We start from the raw sequence: 22949 nt of genomic DNA, 5'->3' as shown, positions 1-22949 counted from the left end.
TATTGCTGAGAACACGGAGTTGTAGACCTTTTTCTAAAGCAGAAATTTAATAAAAAAAATACAGAAATATGCTCCTGGCATTGCCAGCTATGAGCAGTAGGAATGTCTGTAGGGCAGCAGTTCACACTGATAATGTAGCTGAGCAGGTTCTGATGCAATATGCTGAACTACCCAGTTTCCCTGGCAATAGGATATAGTTGATTTTGTTGTGCATAACAGTTCAAATCACAAATTATGTTCTGAATGCTACAAAAAGGAGGAGAAGGAAAAAAAAGTGACAATTTCCAATTAAATAAATTGTTTAAAAAAATTATTTTAGCTCTTCAGATCTGTGGTTTTACAATAGAGTCTTGTTTCTGCTGAACAGTATATGTTATTTTCTGGTCTCAGTGGTCAAAGAAAATGCAAGATACAGCACTCCTAATACATTAGAGCACCTGAATTACTGGCTTTCTTACTGCACAGGTGATTTCTCTTTATCAGAGCAGTTTTCCTCAGAGCTAGGTGATGCCTCAGAAAGTGTGTCAAACACAAGTAATTTCATATTTATTTTTTTGTCCTGCTTCTGGGTTTTGAAGTCTGTTTCAAGGTGTCTTTCACCTATTCCTGACTAAGATGGCTTTCCTATGAATAGAGTTACAATATTTGAATCCACTGTATTCAGATTATGGTCTTGTCTGAGATTTTGCTTCAACCAGCGTGAGGTGGTGGCATTTGGTGGCAACTGCAGCTGGTGGGAAGGATGCTATTTGCCCATGCTCCTATTTCAGCACGCGTCCTGCCAGTGTGCAACCTGCAGAAACATAAGTTCCACATCTGTATCTTTAGTTTGAGAAGGAAACAATAAAGAACATTTTTCTATGTAAACTGATCACTTGTGCAGATCACGTGAGATTTCTCTTTGCTTCAACATACATAGTTTCCCAAAACACTTCTATGTTCAGAATACTTTCTACTTGTAAATCATTTTTGCAAATTCACTGAAATGGTGCAAGAATTAATTTTGGTTTTGGTGCTGATTTCTCTGTTGGAAGTATTTCACTTTTCTTGAATTATATTTTTATAAATAAACCAAAATATTTAAAGAGAAATCACATGGATTGTATCACCTTTATATCACTACTCTGATATAAAGAGTCTTCCTGCTATAGCTGATGCCTTGGGAGTAATCAAGAGTCTTTGTTCCTTGATATACATTCAGTGTGACAGTATAAAATCAGCTTAGTAGATGAAATTATTGGTTTAGGCTGAGAAATGTTTTACTGGTAATATTGTAATGAATTAATATGTTGAAATGTCAATATTCAGCCCTTTCATTCTAGTCTAAGCAATACATACTAGAGAAGTATAGGGTCTAATCTTGACATGTCATCTGGTAACAACGTATATGATTTTTTTCCGATATTATGATTAATGTTTCCTTCTGCATGGTAAATAACATTTCTGGAAAGCCTTGGGTTTAATAATAAATTTTTAATAAAATGCCATAAACAAAATTAAGCCTAGCCAATAATGCATGTTTTTTCAAATTAACATAATGTCCTCAGGACTGAAAGTAAAGAGGTTATATTTTCTTTTCAGTTCTGCAAGTTTTGCTACGAAATCCAGTGCAATCTGCTACAAAGCAGGATGGAGCCAATATGTCATGTAGATGCAGTAGACTTACTTTAATTTTTATCTGCAGTTTATGAGTTCTTGAATAGATGATGAAATGTAAATGTGGTAAATGAAGGTGTAGTCTTGAATGTGTTACTTATTTTTTAATTTGTTTTACAGAATGTTGTTCCAGCTGAGGTGTCACTTGTTTGTGTAGTAAAGCCAGATGAATTTTGGGATAAGAAGGTTACACATTTCTGTTTTTGGAAAGAGAAAGATAGACTTGGCTTTGAGGTATGTAGATCTTTTGTCTATTTCAGTCAAAATTACTGTTTCTTGAATACTGTATAATTGGATGACAATTAAGATGTCTTTAAATTAGTTCTGTTCCAGATACTTTGTGGATATCCTTAACAAACCACTGTGACTTTTTAACTTCTTCCCTCTTTAATAAGAGTATTAAATGAAGTAGCTCTCAAATTAGAAATGTGTGCCGTTTAATTCTTTGCTCGGCAATGGTATAAGGTTGTTTTGATACATATTGTGGATGATTTGAGTAAGAAATGGTTGTACAGGGTTTAGTGTGAAATTTTTCATGATTTCTGTAATGGACTGTGGAGGTACATGTTGTATGGTATCACTATATGAGTAATAACAATTCTGACAAGCATCTTGTTGCTACTACATGCATCTCTCATTTTTTGAGTTCTTTTCCAGTAGTAACAAAGGTTATAGGTCCCTTCAGTTTGACAAATATAAGCTGATACTGTTCTAGTTGTGAGGCAGGGTGTGTACAAGAGACTACACACTAATGTTAGCAGTTCCATTGTTATATCTGTTGTGGAGGTTAATGGAAACCTCAATTTTCCATGTTTTTTAGAGAATTATCTGTATTATCAAGCTTTCCAATCATTTTCTGTGCTAATCTTTTTTGAACTACAAGCTTGCTCTGCTCACCACATACTAAAATATCTACTTGTGTTGTATAACAAAACTCTTAGCATCTTTTTTTGGTTTTCTTTGTGAAAGATTTAATAGAAAAGCATTTTGCATCTTGACCAATGCTGTGTAATTCTTTCTGATGGTGAGATTATAACATTCTTGAATATTCCTGCAGAACACTTAGTTCAGGGAAAATGAGAATTGGAAGGTGGCAGCTGAAAAGTTTTGTAACTGCTAAATAATATAAAAAGAAATTCTCTATCATCTAGATATAATTCTGTTAATTCATGTGAATTTTGTCTTTAAGTCTTGTGTCAGACTTTACCTAGAATAGGTGGCTTCATTTTTGGAAAGAATTCCTGCAAGTGGAAGTGCTCTGAAGGAGTGTGGGGGTAAGGGGTACGGTACCTCTTTTCAATGAGGTGTCCAAATATTTATTTATGTATTTATTTATTTATTTATTTACCTCAAGATTCCTTTTATTAGATTACTTCATTTTTATGATCTACTTATAAATCTTACAAGTAAGGACATTGTGCATGTTTGCCTTCAGGTTGTTTATTTTATAGATGAAGACCATATTTTATTTTTGAATACCTTTTTAGAGACAGGTTTGAAAAGTAGCCTGAGTTCAGCACAGCAGTCCAAAGAATCTCTGAACAGCTACTTAGGTGTTTGAAAGTCTGTAGTCAGGGAGATACTCAGTAAAAAAGATAGTCAAGTGCCTGAAATTTTGCTACTGGTTCCAATTATGATAATTGTGACTTCCATTACAGTTAAACACTTTGGGTTTCACAGATGTCTGTCTATCCTGTCACCTGAATTCCTTAAGAAGACTGGCAGAGTTGTGATCGTAGATTGTTTCCATCTTGAAGTTTGACGTGTAGCAGCAGCCCAGTCATAGCTTCTTTACTCAAAAACATGAGTGTAGTGGTGCCCACCTTCTATAAACTAGCCTATTGTTTGGAGCCACATCCAAGATGAGAATTTAAAAAGCATCTGAACTAACCGTCTGTAGTCAAAAAGATGATTTAAGAGCTGCTGTTTAGAAAATGACTTAAGTTTGCAATATTCAATTTCACACAGATTCTTTCTGTAGGTAAGAATTTTTTAAGGTAAAAAAATGCCTCATTCTAGAGAGTAGCAGTAGTAATGGCAAAGCCTTCTCTTTAGAAGACTCTACTGTCTGATTTAGGCTGTGTTTTCCCATGTGCACACCTGTAAATATAGTGCTTGGACAAGTTCAGGAAGTCTTTGAAGTTGTGGTCTAAAAGAATTTTATACATCAGTTGTTCGTGTATGGTAGTACTAGTTTAGAAGTCAGTCCTCTAGAACGTTCTTCTTGGGTTTCTCTTCAAAATGACTCAGCTAGAATCCATTTCTAGACAAATAAGCAGAAAACCTACAGAAAATATATTAATGAAACAGGGATAATTTTACATGGCTGCAATAATAAATGGATTTTTTGTTTGAGGTTTGGCTAACAGTCATTAAATCATAGTTCTTTAACAAGCTTAGTAATTTTAAAAAGTGTGTTCTGTGCCAATGATCATGTTGGCATTGTTGGCATAGACCACTGGAGTTATGTAACTAAACCTTTTGGTTTCTGTTTCTAAACTCTTTTTTTATTACTGAAGTGTAAACATTTCTGTCTGGCTTGAAATTTTGAGCTAAGATTCTCTTAAATTAATAGTTCTAAAGTTTTAGAAAGAAGAATATAATTAAAGTAGGAGAGGCACTTTGTGCAAACGTATCAAAGTATGTCACTTGCAAGAAAAGTAGTCAAGAGGAAAACTTGAGATTTGTTTTCTGATGCCTCCTTATATCTTGGCTTGATGCATGGGCAGGTCTGATGCTTGAATTATGTATATACATATGTATGTATAATATAACAGGTAATTGCTGAATTCTCATTTTGGTTGATAGGTGTTTACTCTTGAGTTTCCCTTCTGAAACAGGGTGAGACTGCTTGCTTGCATGAGGGGCTGCCATCAACTTTTCATCTAGCCGAGGTTGGACCATGAGCAGCTTTTGGTATAGAGTTGCTATAGATATTTCTAAAGAGACTGTGATACCATCCTAGTTCATGGCTTTTCCTTGTATCTTGCAATTTGTTGGTTTATGTTGGTTGATTGCTTTTCGTTCTGTTCAGTAAGTCATATTCTTAAATGGCATTCTTCATTAAAGGACAGGAAAAGCTGAGAAGAGTAGGAAAAATCATGTGCTTTGCCAGATGTTGAAGACTCACCCTTGGTATTAGACAAGCCTTTGTTCTTCGCTATTCATTAATTCTCTTGGTTATTCATTACTTGGTTGCAATCAGGAAAACTGTCTCAGTGAAAATGACCCACCTTCTCTGTGCTCCAACTAATATTTATATTAGAGACAGTAGTATGTCTTTCCTCTATTTTGGATAGGAGTGCAGATAAGACACTGCTGAGGCTTTGGAAGGCTCTAACTCATGCACAAATCTACAGCTGCATAATTTTGTATTACTGGCAGTAAAAACAAAGCAATGCCCAACTTGTATTTCGGATCACGGATCAGATTTGCATAACTATTAGGAAAATCCAGGATTGCTTTTGTACCAGTGAAATGAATATGATGTAAAATGAAATGAAAGTATGAAATCTTTTTATTCACTTGGGTGTAATCGCATTTTATTTGGAGTAAATGCTGTGTAACTGTGATTTCTAATTTCTAATGGGGCATTACATCTGCTTCCTATTTCCCACTACCTTATCTGTTCTTAATATCTTGCTTAATACTTGCTTTAATGGCCATATGAAGCCATTAAAAACAGTGCCTTCCTTTCTGCTCAGAGGCAGAGATCCTCTGCTTTAGAGTGTGATGTGATGATGCGTTGCAAAGCACTGAAAGTAAATGTGGGAACTGAGATCAAAGGGGCTACTGGGTGGATAAGTACAAAGAGGTGGGCTGATTCAGCTAAGTAAAAGTGCATGTCCTTATTTCTGGTATTACTGTTGGTTTTGGACCTGCCTGAGGACAATTGCCATTTGTCTTCCAGCAGAATTTTTCTTTGTAACTTTATTCCTCCTTTATTAGCAACCAGTTCATGTGTTTGTTAATTGAAGCAGTTTTATCTGGTCCTGTGCCATGCTTCGTAACAGGAGAGTTGTCTTAATTGCTGCAAGGCTGTCTTTCAGCCAAAATGTTGCATATATTACACTGCAATACTTAATACTGTTAATGTTTTAAAAGACTGAAGAACAGGATTTTAGTATAAAAATTTCTATGCTTTGGAGAGTTCAGAGGTGTTGCTTTTTGCTTTTTTATTGTATCCACATAGTGATGTGAAACAAATAACTTTTAGTAGCTGTAGTGTGTGGTATTTGATCATGAGCTTCTCATATGAAGACAATTAGCATAACTGGAAGAAAAAAATGTACCATACAAATTGATGAAATGTACAAATTTGTACACAATTCAAAAATTACCGACAGACTGGTGGGGTTATTTTGTGCGTGCCATTCATTTAAGGAACCTGGAGGAAAAATGGTCTCTGAGCCTGAGTTCGGTATTAGATTAGTACTTTGAAAATTGGTTTGTCGAGAGCAGGGAGGAAGAAAGTGTGCTTGCTATTCTTATCCTTGTGGAAATCATGGAGAAAATCTTAAAAGTTCACTTAGGGTTGGGAGATAAGAAATCAAGGGAATTAAAAAAAAAAAAGAGAAAAGGGAAAACCAGGTTTTAAGATTGAGACAAAAAAATTTGTAGCTTTCATGGACTTTCCCAAAAATGCATATAGGAGTTCCAGTCTTCTATCAAAATTATATATAACTGCATTTCTCTTTTCATCTGCATGTATCTTTGTTGCTTCTGGAGGCAGTGGGTCCTTTCTTTTAGAAACCTGGGCCAAATAAGGGAATTGTCTCTGGAACTGGAGCCCGTAAACCTGAGTTTACATCATGCTCTGAATTCAGCCCTAAAAAAGGGTGTGTTGGAAAATACCAGGATCTGTGCCTATTTTCTCTTCTCTGGGATGGAAAAAGGACTATGCGCTGATTATCATGAGCCCTGGAGGGAAAGGTGAATGAGTGGGTAAAACCATGAGTGAAGGAGGCAGTGACTGGGAGTGAAGTTGACAGTTTGTCTTCTGTTTATCTAGATTCTACTGGCTGCTCTTGGGTTTCTAGTGGGCCAGATTTCCATGATACTGGCCAGATAAATATTTAACTTGTGTTTCTTGGTGTAAAATTAAAGAAAATGATCTTTGTTTAAATTATTGTTCCATATTAACAAATAACACCTTAAGCTACTCAGTTTTTAATCAAATAGTCATTCAAAAATGGATTGAAATAGTATGTAGCATCAAAAAAATAAGATTATTCTCCTCAGGAAGAGGAAGTCTTCACTTTACAGTTCTCTGGCAATGAATCACTGTCAGAGTAGATATAGGGGCAGCTATGTTTGGTCGCTTAGAGTGCCATAGTTATTCTTGCAAAATAACTTGGAGAATAGTTGAGGGTATACTGAAGTTTTTCCAGCAGATGAGTTTGCTGGAGAAGAAGCACAGTTAACTTTCAAAAAAAAAACAAAAGCCAAATATTGATTTGATTGTGCTTTATAAAACAATTAGGATTAAGTCCATATGAACTTCTCAGTACCTCGGCACACCTGGTAAAAATTCTTTAGAAAGTATTGTGAACATCATCAAACTTTTTGGTTGTTGGATATTAGGTTGCTTGACATGTAAAAAAAAAATAAATTAAAAAAACCCACCCAAAATTAACAAAAAACCCCAAACTAAACCCAGACTAACAAATTACACACAATATAGATATGTGGATGTAATGCATTATGTTCTCTGTTCTCATAAATTATTTTGCCAGGAATGCCTTTTTTTGTTCTGGGAAATTGAATGTATTTTTAGGTTTCCAGTGTTGTGTAAATGCCAGTTAATTGTAATGTTTTTTTTCTAAATGAAAACACCATTTATTCTTTTAAACCAAATCTGATTTTTAAGACCTGACTCCTGAGATTACAAATAGGATTTAGTCCCCTTACAGTGTAGTTGTACCTATTTCCAAGTATAAAAATTTTGCTCTAATAATAGATGTAGAATATTACTATCCATTTTTTTTAGATAATTTTCTTAACTTATCCCAGAAGTGGACTGTATTACTCATTGATACCAAGCTGTGAAGATAAATGCAGATATTTACTTAGCTCAGATGATCATATGCTTAAATTTCAGTTGTTCAAATTTTGTATTCTTAGGGGATGTGTTCTCTTTTGGAAAGTAACTGCTCCTTTTTTCATTCAGTAGTTTGGCTACTCTGATATTACACACTTAAAAAAAAGCCCCTTGTTACTGAAGTTTTACAGCACCCTGTCTTCAGATAGCTCCTGTGTTTGACTCTGTGACATTTGAATTAAAGAGCTCTTTCATTACTTCCCTCAAGAAAGAAAGAAAGTTCAGATGGATGTATTTAACATTTTGGGGGCACTTTTGCATTTCCTATTGAATATCCAGAATTCCTCTCTCATCTTAACATCTGCCTCTTTCTCCTTGTAGATGATTAATGAAAATTATTGCAGAAAACAGCAAATGATGCAGAGAGAGAGGTCAGCCTTCTGCAAACAGTATTTGAAGCACTTTTATTACAAAAGATACATGTTGCATGGGTCAAAACGATATGTTTTGACTCCTGAGCTATAGGATTTTGCAGCTAAGGCACAAGACTTTCTAGTACAGACTTTCAGTTTTGTTTGTTTGTTTGTTGGGGGGGTTGTTTTGTTTGTTTTTGCTTGTTGGGTTTTTTTTTGTTTTATTTGGCAGTTCTTAAAAAGGTTTTTTGATTTTATTACAAAATACAGCACTTCTACTTTTCCCAAAGCACTGTTCTGAGTTATGTCTGCAAAGGCTTTCACAATGTTTTAGCAGGCCAATGTTCTACAAAGCAAGTTTGCTGACTAGAGTAAAGAAGAGAGCTTTACCACACTTCCAGGTTTTAAAAAGAACTCAGTGCAGATGATGATTCTATGGCTGTTTTTGTCGGTAGCAAAAAGGACGTGTTCGAAACCTACTACCACTGTCAGCTTTATTAGCTGTAGCTGTTGCTGGAAGTGGGTGGATCAAGTGGGAAGAGAAGCAAAGATTTAAGGGTTCAATAAATTAGACTTTTTTTTTTCTGTTTTACCATCTGTTTGTTTCGCCCTTGGGAAGTTTAAGCTGTTCATTTTAACATCCAACTATAATCTGCTGTCTAAAGACTTTTACTTTGGATTAAGAAAGCTTTTTTTTTTTCTTTTTCTAGAGTCAACATAGTAAAATTACTTCAGAAAAAAAAACTAAAAACCAAAAAATCATTTCAGTTGCAAGCAAACAGGGGGTTATTTCTATTTTTACAACTGTAAATTACCTTATCTGTACCTGTGTTGAACTGTGACATTCAAAGGCAAAGGTGGAACGCTAGTTCATAAGGGAAAACTCTTTTCAGGATATCATAATTTCACATTTATTTTCACAAAAGATCAAAGACAATTACTGTTATTGGATTTTGAAAAGAAGTGTCTCTTCATCATGCACATCGCATCTACCATTTTTCAGCATTTTTGTTTGCTTTGGCTATTGGTTTGTGTGCTTATGGAATATTAACCTGTAGTAGCTGATTAAAACATTATTTCAGAAGCTTCAGAGAAGCAAATTGCATTTCTGACATCTAGAAAATATCAAAGCTAATTTACTAATGTAAAGCATATTAAGGATGTTAAATTAGCACTGCACCAGTCTAGGTCTAGAGCAAGAGCTAAATTCTGTTCAGGACCCTTCCCTTCTGCCACCACCTAGTTAAAAATTCAAATATTTGTTTACTTTTTGGAAAGTCTTCAGACAGGATTTATGCAGTTAGCCTGGTGAACAGTCAATGAAAAGTTTAAAAAAAGAAACAGTTTAAAAAAAAAGAAACCTAGAGAATGAATGGGTTTTGAAGTCATGTCTTCAGTTACAACAAGGCTTATTAATGAGGTGGAAGGTTTTCTTTTTCCAAATTTTTCTAATAAGGTGCAAAAGAAATTTGGTTTTGACCAAATCTCATTTTTGAGTGGGTTCTTTTGTCAGAGGATTATTTTTCTCATACTGCTAAATTATTTTTTTCATGCAGGTTTTGCTTTGCAAGAGAAATTTTTTTTTAAAGAAAGTCTCCCTGGTACAAGTTTACAAAGCATAGTCCTTGCCCATTCTCCTTCCTGAAGGATCTCGATTAAAATCAGAAATAAGTGGTCTCAATACAGTCCCTTCATTTTTTTGAGCTATTTGTGGTTTTTTTAGACTAGCTGCCCTATTTATCTCAGTTCCATACCAAAATTAATTTTCTTCTTTTTTTAATGAACTCATAAAGATGAAAGAGAATGTAAAAAATGACCTAAAATATAAATGTGTGCCAAAAGAGCAAACGTCTTTTTTTTTTTTATTATTCTTTCTTGGACCTAGAGTCATCTGGGTTTTGCTGGCATTACTTAAAGAAACTACAGGCTAATTCCATTTACAGCAGCTACGTACCATTAAGAGTACAGGACAATAGATATATTTGGATGTTGCTGAAAGATTTTCCTGTACAATAATAGACTGTTTGTTTGGAACTACTCTGAATTCTTTAGTTTCAATGTCTGCAGGAACATGGAGCTGGAATAGAAGGCTCTTTCCAGTTGGCTCTTTCCACATATTCTTGTCCCCTGCAAAAATATGTGAATGATCTGATGGGTTATCAAAATTTTCTTTCCATTTTTTTTTTTTTGCTTTCTGGGTATGTATTGCCAATATGTCTGCTTCCACAGAGAGACTGGGGTTTTTTTCCACAGGTTTTCAATGCTTAGCATATCATACATTGAAGCAACCTGTGCTGCCAACTTTTTGTTTGAGTTTATATGAATAAGGCTCAGCCAGGAGCCTTTAGAATGCAGAAATTATGGCAAGAATTTGGTCTTCTGACTAGCAGCAGACCTATGTTTTGCTGTATTTCCTGATGTAGTTGATAAGCTAGATTTGTCTCCTGGGTGAATGACACAAGCTTTTAAGCATACTAAGATTTGAATTTTTGATTACTCATGGAAAGAGTTCAACTTTTGCTGAGCATATTTGCTCAGTAAATGCAGGCACTTAACTTTTACGGCACAAACTTACCTCTGGGATTGAAAGTATTCTAAGAGAGTGATAAAAATACTAAGTGCTTTGCAGTATGATAGCCTACTACTATATTCACTAAAAATGGATTGCATGGTGTATGACTTAATCATGAAGCATTAGTTCCCACCAGAAAAAAAGATATCCAGGTAACACATTTCTTTTTCCTATTGTAAATAGACAAGGTGGTAGAGATGATGCTCTTACAGGATTATGCATTAGATATACACTGCATATGAGAATTACCTGTGAGTTGGGCCCAAGTTAACTGCAACCAGCCATATTTCATTTAAGCATTTAACAGTAAAATCTTTGGTCACTTTCTCTGAATCACAGAAAGATCTGCTCAGTATCTCTAGACATACTTAACCCAACTTCTCAGATACTTAAGGAAAATATAAGCATTACTTACAAGTTACCTATTTTATTGTTGCAGGTTATTTTAGTATCGGCTAACAAGCTGACACGATATATAGAACCATGCCAACTGACAGAAGATTTTGGAGGAACTCTCACCTATGATCACATGGACTGGTTGAATAAGAGGCTGGTTAGTTATCTGTGTTTTGGGGTTTGTTATTTGGGGTTTTTTTAATGGCTCATTCTTGAGCCATGAGATTTTTATTTGTGTAGGAACTACTAAGTGTGTAAGAAATTGGCATATGTGTAGTAGTGCAGTTCATTAATATGAATAGTCTTGTGATAACTAACACTGGTCATCAAGGGATGATAAAGCTAATGTAATCAATTTGTTGAACCAACAAGTTCCTTAATGAAGCTCTCTTACACTAACTCTAGAAGAGCCTGACTGTATGGTATAGTTGCTACAAAGGGAAATTGTTTGTCTGCTGTAGGAGAAGACCAAAACAAGGAGAAAATACTTGGAGTCTGTATATCCTCCAAGGTTATCTCATAATTCTTGGCTCCTGTGGACTAAGAGCTAGGTTTTAAAGTGTCCTACACGAAAACTTCTGTCAGTGCAGCTTCCCCAGTACATAGAGGTGCAGTAAATGTCTATGAGCAACTACACCCTTAAATCATTAATAGACACAAATTGTGTAAGCAACTGTTGGTGCGCATAGCTCTCCAGAATCTTTTTTTCATGGATACTTGCTTTTCAGTTACTTAAATAGAATTTTCAAAACAGTATTTAATTTCCAATGAAACAGTGTGTTCCTTTCCCATGCAATCTGTTCTTAAAATGTGTGTCTTCATCTGGGATCTCCAGGTGGGATCCTGGACAAGGAATACACTACAGTGTGTTGCAACTACCTAAAGCCTTCAAACATACCTTGCAGCCAATCTCACAGCAGTACTCCCCCCTTCATGGAGCCTGAGGACTTTCACCACTTTTGTTTCTGTTTTGCTGAATCTTACTGAATTGTGTGTTCTCACCCAAGGCAGAGAAAGCATCATCTACTGTGTGGGTTTTTTTCTACTGGCCTTTGCATGGGCTTTATGTGTGTGTGGATTAGGGCAAGGCAGTTTGTTTCTCTGCTTGAAATTGGGAGCACCTGGACACAGGGGAAGGAAGGGAAATCTAATGTCACTCTCCTTCATTTTGGTTTGATGTACACAGATCTGGCTTCTACTCAGCTATTCCTGCACTCAAAATTTATAAGAACAGTACTTCCACTCTCTCTGGGACTTTTGCTTTATGTTTCGTTCAGACTACAACTGAAAATGTCTTTCTCCTGTCTCTCCTCTCTTGGCTTATTTCACTTGTTTTGTATATTAATGAAGAATCTCATCCTTGCAACTCCTGAATTCTGAAACTAGACAAGTGGGCAGAAAGGTTGTTTAAGGTACTAGCTGAAAAATAGTTTACAACTGTTTATACATGTTCATGCTATGGATTTTTTTTTTCTTTTTTAGCAAATGAATTTAGCTTGTATTTTATAAACCACTCTTATAAATTGGCTTTTAAGACTTGTCCATCTCAGATCCTTTTTGGTTTTCCTGAAATTTTAAGTAGTCCTAGATAAGTTAAGGAAAGTTCACTGGCAAGCTATTGATTATTAATTTAATAACACCAAAATGACCTGGAAGTTATTGTGCTTGTCACTTAAGGCACCCAATCATGCTCAGTTTTGTTAAAAAGCAAAACTGAAACCAATCCTCAGAAGTCAGGCACATAGGAATTATCTGAACAGTACCCAGTGTCTGACTGTACAGGCCTTCTTATCTGAAATCAGAAGCCCCTGTGTTCAAAGAAACTGATGAGGGTATTTCTTTCTATATAGTATTTCTATGTAATATGATACATTTTTCTTTTTCTTTACTTATTCATTACAATATAGTCCATTTCAATAGTGATTAGGAGCTGAAATCTTCACAAAATTTTAATCCATTCAAGTGAGCTGTCAGACGTTTGTGTAACATGCCTTGATTCTTAAAGGATTAAATGAAGATGTAGAATAAATATGTCCATAAAAACTTACAGGCTTTGCAGTAATCTCATTTTTTTCAATATTTAGAATTCAGTCCACCTTAGTTATATTCACTATCTCCCTAAGGAATCTTAGTACTCTTAGTTGTTCCCTTAACAAAACTAGGTTTCTACCCTACCATCTGAATGTCGGGAAATAATTACACTGTGTAAGGATTGAAGTCCACTTACAGAACTAGTGGATAAATTTGCACTGAGGCCTTCAATACAGCCACTTAAAATTTTCTTAAATTAATACCTACCTCTTACTTAGGTATTTGAAAAGTTCACGAAAGAATCAACATCTTTACTGGATGAACTTGCTCTAATTAACAACGGAAGTGATAAAGGAACTCAACAAGAGAGAGAGAGGTGTGTGATTCACTTTTTGAAATCAATCCTTTTGGATTATAAAATTTCATTTGAAATCCAAGTATGGAAAATATTATATGCCTTAAATATTTTGAAATGTGTAAGGAAATTCTAAACATTTTTAATGTATACAAGAAGATACACGAGTCTTTGTGTAGATGATGCTCATTTGACTATTTGAGTACATGCAGCTCCACTTTTGTTTTGATTCAATGAGTTGAAAAAGTGAGGACTTCACTGAGTGAGGGAGGAAACTTGATCTCTTAAGACCATCAGGTAGTTCTAGCCTTAGTTGAAGTTTTTAGTGCTATTGTAATACAAATTTTAATAATTTGTTTGTTACTTTTTTTCAAGATCAATAGATTTGAACTTCCTTCCATCAGTTGATCCTGAGACGGTATTGCAGACAGGTATAGTAAGTCAAAAAACTAGAATGTTGGTCAGTAAGGAGACATAATTCATTTTAAGCCCCAAATGAAAGCACAGAGGGCACAATAATTATCTTAGCCGTCTTCACAATGTGACAAGCTTATCTTTTAATGTAATCTTTGGGTTAAAAAAAGGTGATGCTTAGAAATGGAAGAAATCGAAATGTGTCTTTTTAAATACATATTTTTACAATCCTACTAACATCTTTACAATATTACCATAACTAATGTTTAATTTTGAGAATGCTTTGTGTCTAGATGATGTCAATATGTTTGCCTTATAGAATGAGTCTGTCTCAGTAGCCACCAAATGGTTACAGTACAGATTGCATTTTCCTGCACAATTCTAACAATTTACATCAGTCTAGTTCTGAACTGGTCATCTGTCAGAAAAGTGAAGCATACAGTCAGCATACTGACTCTTTGCTGCTTAGACTCTTCGTTCAGCATTAAATGTTGTTTTCAGGGTGAATTTCCTATTGACAATGAAGTATAATAGACTCAATTTAGACTAGAAATTTGTTTTTAAATCAGTGCCTTTTTGGAATAAGAAAGCATAAAGTTAAGGTGGTGATCAGAGTCTGAGTGTTCAGAATTCTTACCTTATGGCCTCCTATAAACTAATGTGTGGATCACATGTAGCATTTGTCATAGAGAACTACTGGCTTTATGTTGCCCCCTCCATGAAAAATTTATTAAAAGTGGGATAATACTGTTTTGACTTAAAAGGTGAAACAGTAGTTTCTTACTCTGGTCTTTGAAGTTCTTTAAAATATGAACTGTCTGTAGACACTGTCACTGGATTTTAGCCTAATTGTGTGTCCTTGTCTAATGGTAAGATTTTTGGACAAAACAACACTTCAATTTTGTGTAAGCAGATGGCTCCTGAGCCCATTAGTTTATATGCGTTCTCTGTTTTCTTAATTATGGCATAATGAATTTTTTTTTTTAGCTACTAAGTTTCATAACTTCCATTAAATCATGGAAGTTCCTAAGAGGCAAGCTTTCTCTGTTAGAGTCACTGTATTGAAATCTTGAGGGGGGGAGGGGGAAAAAAATCAACCCTCCCCAGTTAAACATTTCGATCTCCTAAGGATAAATACGAACAAACTGAGGATTTAGATAAAAGGCTTCTGTTTTCCATAATTACAAGTACTGTTCCTTTCACAAGTTCCAAATCCACATATATAGTTCTTAGAATTTGATAAGGATTTAGTTTAAAAAAAAACATTTTTACCTTGAAAAATGGTAATCCTTTACTGCTGAAACAATACAATTTCAAAATTATCCCAGTAGAACTGTAATATCTTGTAAAAGCCTTTAAGTCTGTTTGCTCTGAAGCTATCTGTGTAGTATTATAAAGGATGGAATCCAAGATGTTTGTTTCTATAGTATGGCAAAATGTATTTGAATTCTTAAAACATTTTCATTTCGCAGTAATATATGCTGAGTAATTTAAACTTGTTTGCTGCAATCTCCAAAGCTCTTGGCATTTTGATTGTCTAAATAATACCAGTTGAATTTAGAGTCTTATGCTTCTGCACTTTCCTTGAGGTATTACAATTACTCAAGTGGTAATTTTTTCCTTTAGTGAACTGGCATGTTACCATTTTAAGACCTGCAGAACTGATGATCTTGAATTGGCACACTTTCACACCAACATACCTTTAGTGACCAAACACTGATTTATTTTAACTTGTTCATTGAGCTCTTGAGGAACAAATTGATGATCTGGGTTTACTGGTAGTATGGTGTTTACATTCTGAAGGCTTTAACATAACTTAAAAATAACATTCTTCAAACAGTTTAAGTAGACGATTAGTCAAAATATACTATTTTTGCATATATGAAAGTCATTGCAGTGTAGAGAGCCTGTACCCTGATATGGTGCTTAAGAGCACAAAGAAAAAGGCGAGAGAAATAAGAGCAAAATATTGAGAAAAATAGTATTCAGCTCCACGCTTTTTATGTAAGTGTTGTACTTGCTATAAAAATCCTGAAAGACAACAGAGAAATTATATGGTCACTTTTTCAGTGCTTCTAGAGCATTCATTTAATATAAGAAAATAAATTGTTTGAGAGAAATACTTCAGATGCTACTCACTATTTTGAAGAATCAGAATACTTAGAGTTGTTTAAGATTCCGGAATGTGCTTGCAATTGTTTCTTTACATTAATCAATGCTATTGTCAATTTGCATGTTATTCACAGTATCTCTTTTATATATCTAAAATATAACACCTTTCTTTTCTTCTACTTTATGACTGATACGGCCCCACAAACTGTGACCAGAGTTCTGCATGAAAATCATATCATTAAATGTGCCCAATGCATGAAAGACCATTAGCTGCAAAAATGCACTGTTGGATGGTTTACAAGCAGGCATGCTTACTACTAATTTTGGGGGGGGTGGATTTGAATCTAAATTAACCACATCATTACCTGCGTTCTTAAAGGTCATGAGTTGCTATCTGAGTTACAACAGCGTCGATTCAATGGTTCAGATGGAGGGGTCTCCTGGTCTCCAATGGATGATGAGCTGCTTGCTCAGCCACAGGTCATGAAGCTGTTAGACTCACTCAGAGAGCAATATACCCGCTACCAGGAAGTGTGTAGACAACGAAGCAAGCGCACACAGCTGGAGGAGATTCAGCAGAAGGTAATGCAGGTAAGCTTGGAGTTGTTCTTGAATACTGTGAGGCGGAGGTTTGAGCTCGAGTCACAGACTGTGTTTCCTGTGAAACTAAAAATTAGAGGTGAGCCCTTAGTGCCTCCCTTCACTCCTCAAATGTTAGTGTGCTAGTTTTACTCAGTGCTTTACATTGTGGCTACCACAGTGACTTTCCCAAGGCTGTTGTCATATGTGGAGGTTATTTTAAATGTGCTCTCTTGCCATTGTGCTGAAGAACCTTCATGCTGCGTGCTGTGGCAGTGTGTGGCTGCGTTGTTGGAGGGGCAAATGCTTGACCTGTTGGCAAAGAGAGGAACATTACACGTGTGATTGTAAATTTGCTTGAGAGTTGAAAACCTTCCCCTGCCTATGTCATTTCAAGTTCCTGTTACTGAACATAAGCTATTATTTGTTCCTTATTTTGTCTAATATTTTGTAGTTTAACCTAAGTTAAAGTGCTTATACTCTCTGTATTTCAAGGATACCCTCACAAGAATGAATATAAACTTCCTAATCAATTCTGTGTTAAAGGTCATAATGAATTGGTTTGGTCCTTAGGAAACAGGCATGTAATTAGCACTTTCAACATCATCTCAGCAGACTCTCACTGGAGAAAATCGAGGAAATGGAATTAATTTATTCCTCTTGTATTTATCACTTGAAATTAGATTTATGTGTTTTTAAGATTCTGTGTAGTTTGAATATGCAAAATCTAATGGAATAGATATTGCTTTTGACCTTCCAGCACTGGCATTTCTAAGGCATGAGGAGTGCAAGTCAAGTACTTCCACTTGACAGCATTTCAGATATGGGTAGAAATAAAACGTAGTTAATTTTGTGTTATCTAGGAGTGAAAATACAAATCTACTGAGGAGATAATGTTCATTTTGTAGTAATTCAGATTATTATAAAAAAATTTAAAAAGCAAATGTCATCTACTGGTATGCTGAGCTGGAAATAATAAAAATAAAAGAGATTAAAATAGTCCTATATAGAACATATCAGCACAGCTGTGCGTATAATCAGGTGAGATTTTTTTTTTTGCTGTGTTAAAGTTGTGATGATTGATTTATAACATATTTTGGCAAACTGACATTGTTAATGCATTTAAATAGACTTATTTATCATGACAGCCTCATTTTGCAATATTTGTACTAGAAATAGTTATTGTTAGCTCTGTGTACAGTATGGATGTTACATGGCAGGGGAACTGAGTCTCAGTACACAGTAAAACTAATGAGTTTTATAAAGTGCATTTAAAAGCTTTCTAAGTGGCATACAAATATTTGGGAAAAACTTACTAAATCTAGAAAATCACTTAGTTTCCTTTTGGTTTACGGGAGAAAATCAGGCTAACAGAAGGAGTTAAAGATGAAAAGTAAGAAGCTAATGATGTACTGGAGGAAACCAGTAGAGGCAAAATGCCACAGAATTTATTTTGACAAAACAAACAGAAGTTGCCATATAACATGCTTGCAGTATTTTCAGTTAGAATGGGTGTACAGAGAGAGAGTTTTTCCCTGGTGTTGCTGTTATTTTTTTTCTTTAGTGTTTTGATTTTCTGTTAGCTTTCTTTATAGTTACATCCTATTTCATTCTTTGTATAGCATCTTGTATTGCTACCACTGGTGGCTTGCTTTTGTGTTCCTGTTTCATTTTCACTGTTTGTTGCTTCTGCCTACTGTGACCTGCTTAGTTCTTACTCCTGTCTCAAAGCCTCTTATCAATAGCCGCCTCTCTTCCCTTGTGCCTTCACTATCCTGCCCTCTCCTTTTAATTACCTTACTTCTGTTCAATAGTTTTGTTTCTCTTTCTTTTGTCTTTCATTCTACAGTGTAAAGATGACAATGATTTTCAGATGTTTTCTGATGAGCAGTTTTTCTAAACACTGCTTGGGAGCAACTTTGTATGTTATGATAAATTCTAGCTTTGTCCCTCCTTAGGCAGAGGTGTTAGTTACTATTTTTCTAACCTTAATTAATTAAAATTAATGTGAGGCCTTGCAGGAGTCTAGTCATTAACCATTTAAAAATGCATTTCATGAAAAATTACATAACTTTCTGCATGTCCCGTAGTCACTCTGCTCAGTTCAATCATCTGTCACAAGAACAGCCGTGTGCTAAGCTAGAGTTGCAGAGGCAATGCAATAGTTGCTGAAAACTTGAAATGGGGAGGTGGTCTTGGTCACAGAGGGCACTGCTAAGCAGGAACCTTGCACACTGTTTCAGACTTGCATGAGAACTGTCACTTCCATATGCAAGTTTTCCAGGCCACACTGACCTTACAGGGGGACATCTGAGTGCCTTCACTTCTAGGTCAGTTCCATATTTAACCAGCAGCAGCTGTGCAGAGGTGCTGAGCACAACAGGAAGTTTCTCTTTAAACAAAATTATCCTAAGAACTGTTGTCTTAATTTGTCCTAGAAATGATTAAAGTGAGGAAAGCTCAGGATGCCTTTGGAGCAAAGAATATATGCTCTGAAAGGGGGCAGGCAGGGGGGTGGGCAGAAAAGGGCAGTGGGAAGACAGTTACATAATGACTGAAAAATGGGGTGAATTCAGTGACTGTCTGTAATGATGATGATCATTCTTGATTTACTGTTGCACTGTACTTTAACAGCACTAGAAAAATGGTCTGATTAGTCCCTGTTTCATTTGTCTTCATATTTATGGGGTTACATTGTGTATTGTATTGTATTTCCTGAAAATCTGTGTGAAGCTATTTTGTCATCCATGTTTAAACAAAAGTCACATTGAGGGGAGGAAGCCGACTTCCTATGCCTTTTTATTAAGGTTCAGAATGTGGAGGTATTCCTGCATTTCCTTACTGCAGGACTCTAGCAGTGACTTCTGCTCTAGGTTTCGTTGCAGCTGTCTCTATTTTCCAGATATTTAAAAAATTATCATGAAATTTTTCCATAGATATCTGATTATTCAAATGTGTGTAAGGAGCCCAAATTTTGAGATACTGTTTTACTCTGAATAACATTTACATCAAACAAAATAGTTTCAAAATAATAATAAAAGAAATCCAATCCTGTAGTCCAGAGTTGTACTGCTGTGACCTTGCAAAGACATATTCCATGAGTTGTGGCCACTAAAACTCTGTAACAGGTTTCTGTTATTTGAATAGAGCAAATTGAAAGACATAAATATATAAAATACTAAGTTCGCGTGTAAATTTAATTTTGGAATAAATATATATTGTGTATTTGACTGTTAATATATTCAGCAAAATAAGGAGAAAGCTCTCAGGTGTGAGGTCGAATACAACTGTGCATTGTAATCACTTGGGTAAAAAAAATCTTGTTTGAACACAAGAGGTCCATTTTCATGTAAATGGTATTTTGAGCTCTTTTATTGAGAGCTATGAAATGAGAAGTGTGTATATGAAAAAATCTTGTCCTAGTTGCCACTGTTTTCATGGAGCTGACAGGCTAAGGTTAATGAAAAGTAGTTTCTACTTAAAACTTTTGAGGATGTGGATGGATTCTACAACAAGACTTCCAGAGATCTAAAAAATATCTGCTTTTCTCATTAACATATACTTTTTTTTGTTTCTGCTTATATTAAAAAATTCTGTTTATATCAGTTTTCACATAATTGATTTGCTACTTTATTTTTGTTATCTTTATCTTTTTGACAGGTAGTCAATTGGCTTGAAGGACCTGGATCAGAACAGCTAAGAACCCAGTGGGGAATAGGTGATTCCATTAGAGCTTCACAGGCTTTGCAACAGAAACATGAAGAGATTGAGAGTCAGCACAGTGTGAGATTTCCCATACCCTTTTCAAGTGTTAAAATAATTCATGCAGTTATGAGCAGTGTATTTTGGTTATGAGGATCTGGGAACTTTGCGCAGTACGCAATGTTATGGGTTACAGAGGAAATTATCTGAGCAGTTTAAGAACTTAATGTGGTCATTCTATTTGCATATTATTTATTTCCTTTTCCATTGTAGAAAAATGTTAATTTCTATCTGTGATTTTTCTTGGGTTTAGTATGTTACAGCAGTTCTTAAATTTTCATGTTCAGTAGGATGAATAAATTTACTTTTTCCTCTCTACCAAAATGTCTGAGAAATCCTGTACTTCTCAGATGAATAACTTAATAATTTTGTCTTTTTTAGACTACATTTACCAGTAGCTGAAACTGGCTTAGTACTTGCATTGATCAAGATGTCAGATATACTTTATGTTCATAATGAAATCTTGAAGATACTGTTTTGTATCTATACTGACTTGATGCCTTTGCTTCTATTTGGAATACTTCCTAAGGCTCAGTAGAATTTTGTCTTTGCATCAGATGATTAATTAGGTTACAAATATTCAGTGCTCCCAAAGGGGGAGTGTTGCTCCCAGTACCATTCCTCTTTTCTGACTTCTCTTGATGTAGACATCGACAATTATGTCCACTTTTCCTAAGTTCCCTTTAGTCATGGCAAAGAAAATAGTCACTGAGTTATAATTTTTCTGATGTAATTTAGAAAAAAAATAAGACCAAACCTTTAGTCTGAGAAACACTGTTCCCTAGACTACACTAGTTCTATTGACTCCATCTCTACTGAGTATGGTTTCCTTGCTTGATGCAGCAGGGCATACTGTAGATGTCTGTGTTCCATCAGGTAAATCCCGTCTCCTCTGTATTGTTCCTTTAAGCTCTTCAAGCAGTGTTCTACTCTGAAAACCAGTAGCTTCTGAAGTATAAAACGTCTTGCAGTTAAAATCCTAATTGGAAAGAAAAAACCCCAAAATCTCTTGCCTACTTAATTGACAAAAATAAATATCAGTATCTTTTAGTCATATTGGCACTACAAACTGCAACTAAAAAACAAGATTGAACGTACTTTGTTTTCACTTGGGTATCTATAACAGAGAACTGTTCTTTACCTGGAGTCCTTGAAATCCCACTTAAGTTTGCAGGTTGGCCTACAGTGTGCTGATCACTAAAGCACTGGCAACATGGAACACAGCTTAGTTCTCAGATGCTGGCGGAGTTCGCAGAAATAAATCGGAAAACATATATTTTATTTAGTACTAAAAGAAATAATTGGGAGACCACTGCACTACGTTAAATTTAGATGCCTGTTTGGAGATTAAGACCATTTTTTCCCCAGCAGCACTGGAAAAATGTGCTTTACACTTTTCTTTGATTTTTAAGCATTTCATAATAGCTGAGTGTAAACATCTCTCATTGTTTTCCTTTTTTTCTGTCCTAATAATTGAATTGACAGTTTGTATGCTTGCTTTCTTTCATCACCTATTTATTGTTGATTATACTACTTTGCGGATATTTGGAAAAACTGTGTGGTTTGTCTTGAAGATAGGCCTTTTCACTTCAATTTACTCTAAAGTGAAAAAAAAAATAATTTCCATAGGGTGTTTCTTTATTTTTTTTTTGGTTTTTTGGGGGGGAGGTGTAGTTAAGTGGGTTTTTTTGAGGTTTGTTTTCTGATTGTTTTCTTCACGAGCAGTACATTAGAACTGCTGTTTTTGAGCAAATGTTGGTCTTTTCTCCATGGTTTTGAGCTGTCACATACTGTTGTGCCTAACTTTCTCCCATGGAAAGGATAAAAATTTTTGTACATAATTTTTGTACATGGTTTGCTGGTCTCTGACTTTCACTGATAGCTTGCTCAAATCAATTACTGCAATTCTTTTACTTATTTTAATGCTAAAAATAAAACCTAAAAGGAAATATGTATAATATAAAATATATAAAATAAAATATAAAACTAAAAATTATTAATCTATATATAAAATTATTAATCTATAATTTTTTTGACTTCTCATATTCTAGTTGACTTGTTACACTCAGTAGCCTGGATTTGTATGTTGAATGTGAAAGAGTTATGTTGTGTAAACTGACTGTATTGAATCTATATATCTATAGTATGTGTGTGACAATGGAAGATGTTTTCACATTGTGTCATCTTAGTTTCCCCTTTTGGGGCAGATGAGAGATTTATTCTGCTCTTAAATTTTTGGCTGATTGCTAATTTAACTTTTTCGTTACCTTTATTTTTCCCCCCTCCTTGCTGTTTTCACACTCTGTTCCTTCCCGTGAGCAGATAGCTTTGGGTAAAAGGAAGATAAATTCAGAATATGGGTATTTGTACTCTGTTTTTCATGCTTTGTAGATAAATGATGCAAAAGCTGAAGGCGTAATTTGCAAAATTCCAAACATCCCAATAGGAGCATGACAAGGATACAAATTAGATCAGATTTTGTAGGCCAATAGATGGTGCTGTTCCATAACACTAGAAATGCATTGCACTAGGGCATTTGAAGGTCACTTCACTGTAGGCCAAAATAAGAGATGTTGAGCAAACATGTTTTGCTTTACCAGCATCTCAGTCATGCATGAT

At 35.1% G+C, this 22949-nt stretch overlaps 1 protein-coding gene across 5 annotated transcripts in view; it reads left to right on the top strand.

Moving 5' to 3' along the window:
- SESTD1 (SEC14 and spectrin domain containing 1) overlaps positions 1–22949 on the top strand; it is a 54974-nt gene that overhangs the window by 19708 nt on the left and 12317 nt on the right. For 4 of the 5 annotated variants that reach the window (XM_027731391.2, XM_027731389.2, XM_039387935.1 and 1 more), the window contains 6 exons: positions 1777–1890; positions 11121–11234; positions 13387–13484; positions 13839–13894; positions 16369–16580; positions 20229–20351. In XM_027731391.2, coding sequence (XP_027587192.2) covers positions 1777–1890; positions 11121–11234; positions 13387–13484; positions 13839–13894; positions 16369–16580; positions 20229–20351 — 717 coding nt within the window. The remainder of the gene's footprint in view (positions 1–1776; positions 1891–11120; positions 11235–13386; positions 13485–13838; positions 13895–16368; positions 16581–20228; positions 20352–22949) is intronic. The other variant, XM_027731393.2, reaches the window with a different exon arrangement.

Source organism: Pipra filicauda, unplaced genomic scaffold, assembly GCF_003945595.2.
Source record: "Pipra filicauda isolate LSUMZ 115617 unplaced genomic scaffold, ASM394559v2 scaffold5_size6683894_pilon, whole genome shotgun sequence".
NCBI lineage: Eukaryota > Metazoa > Chordata > Aves > Passeriformes > Pipridae > Pipra > Pipra filicauda.
This window is presented reverse-complemented; position numbering and strand designations above follow the sequence as displayed.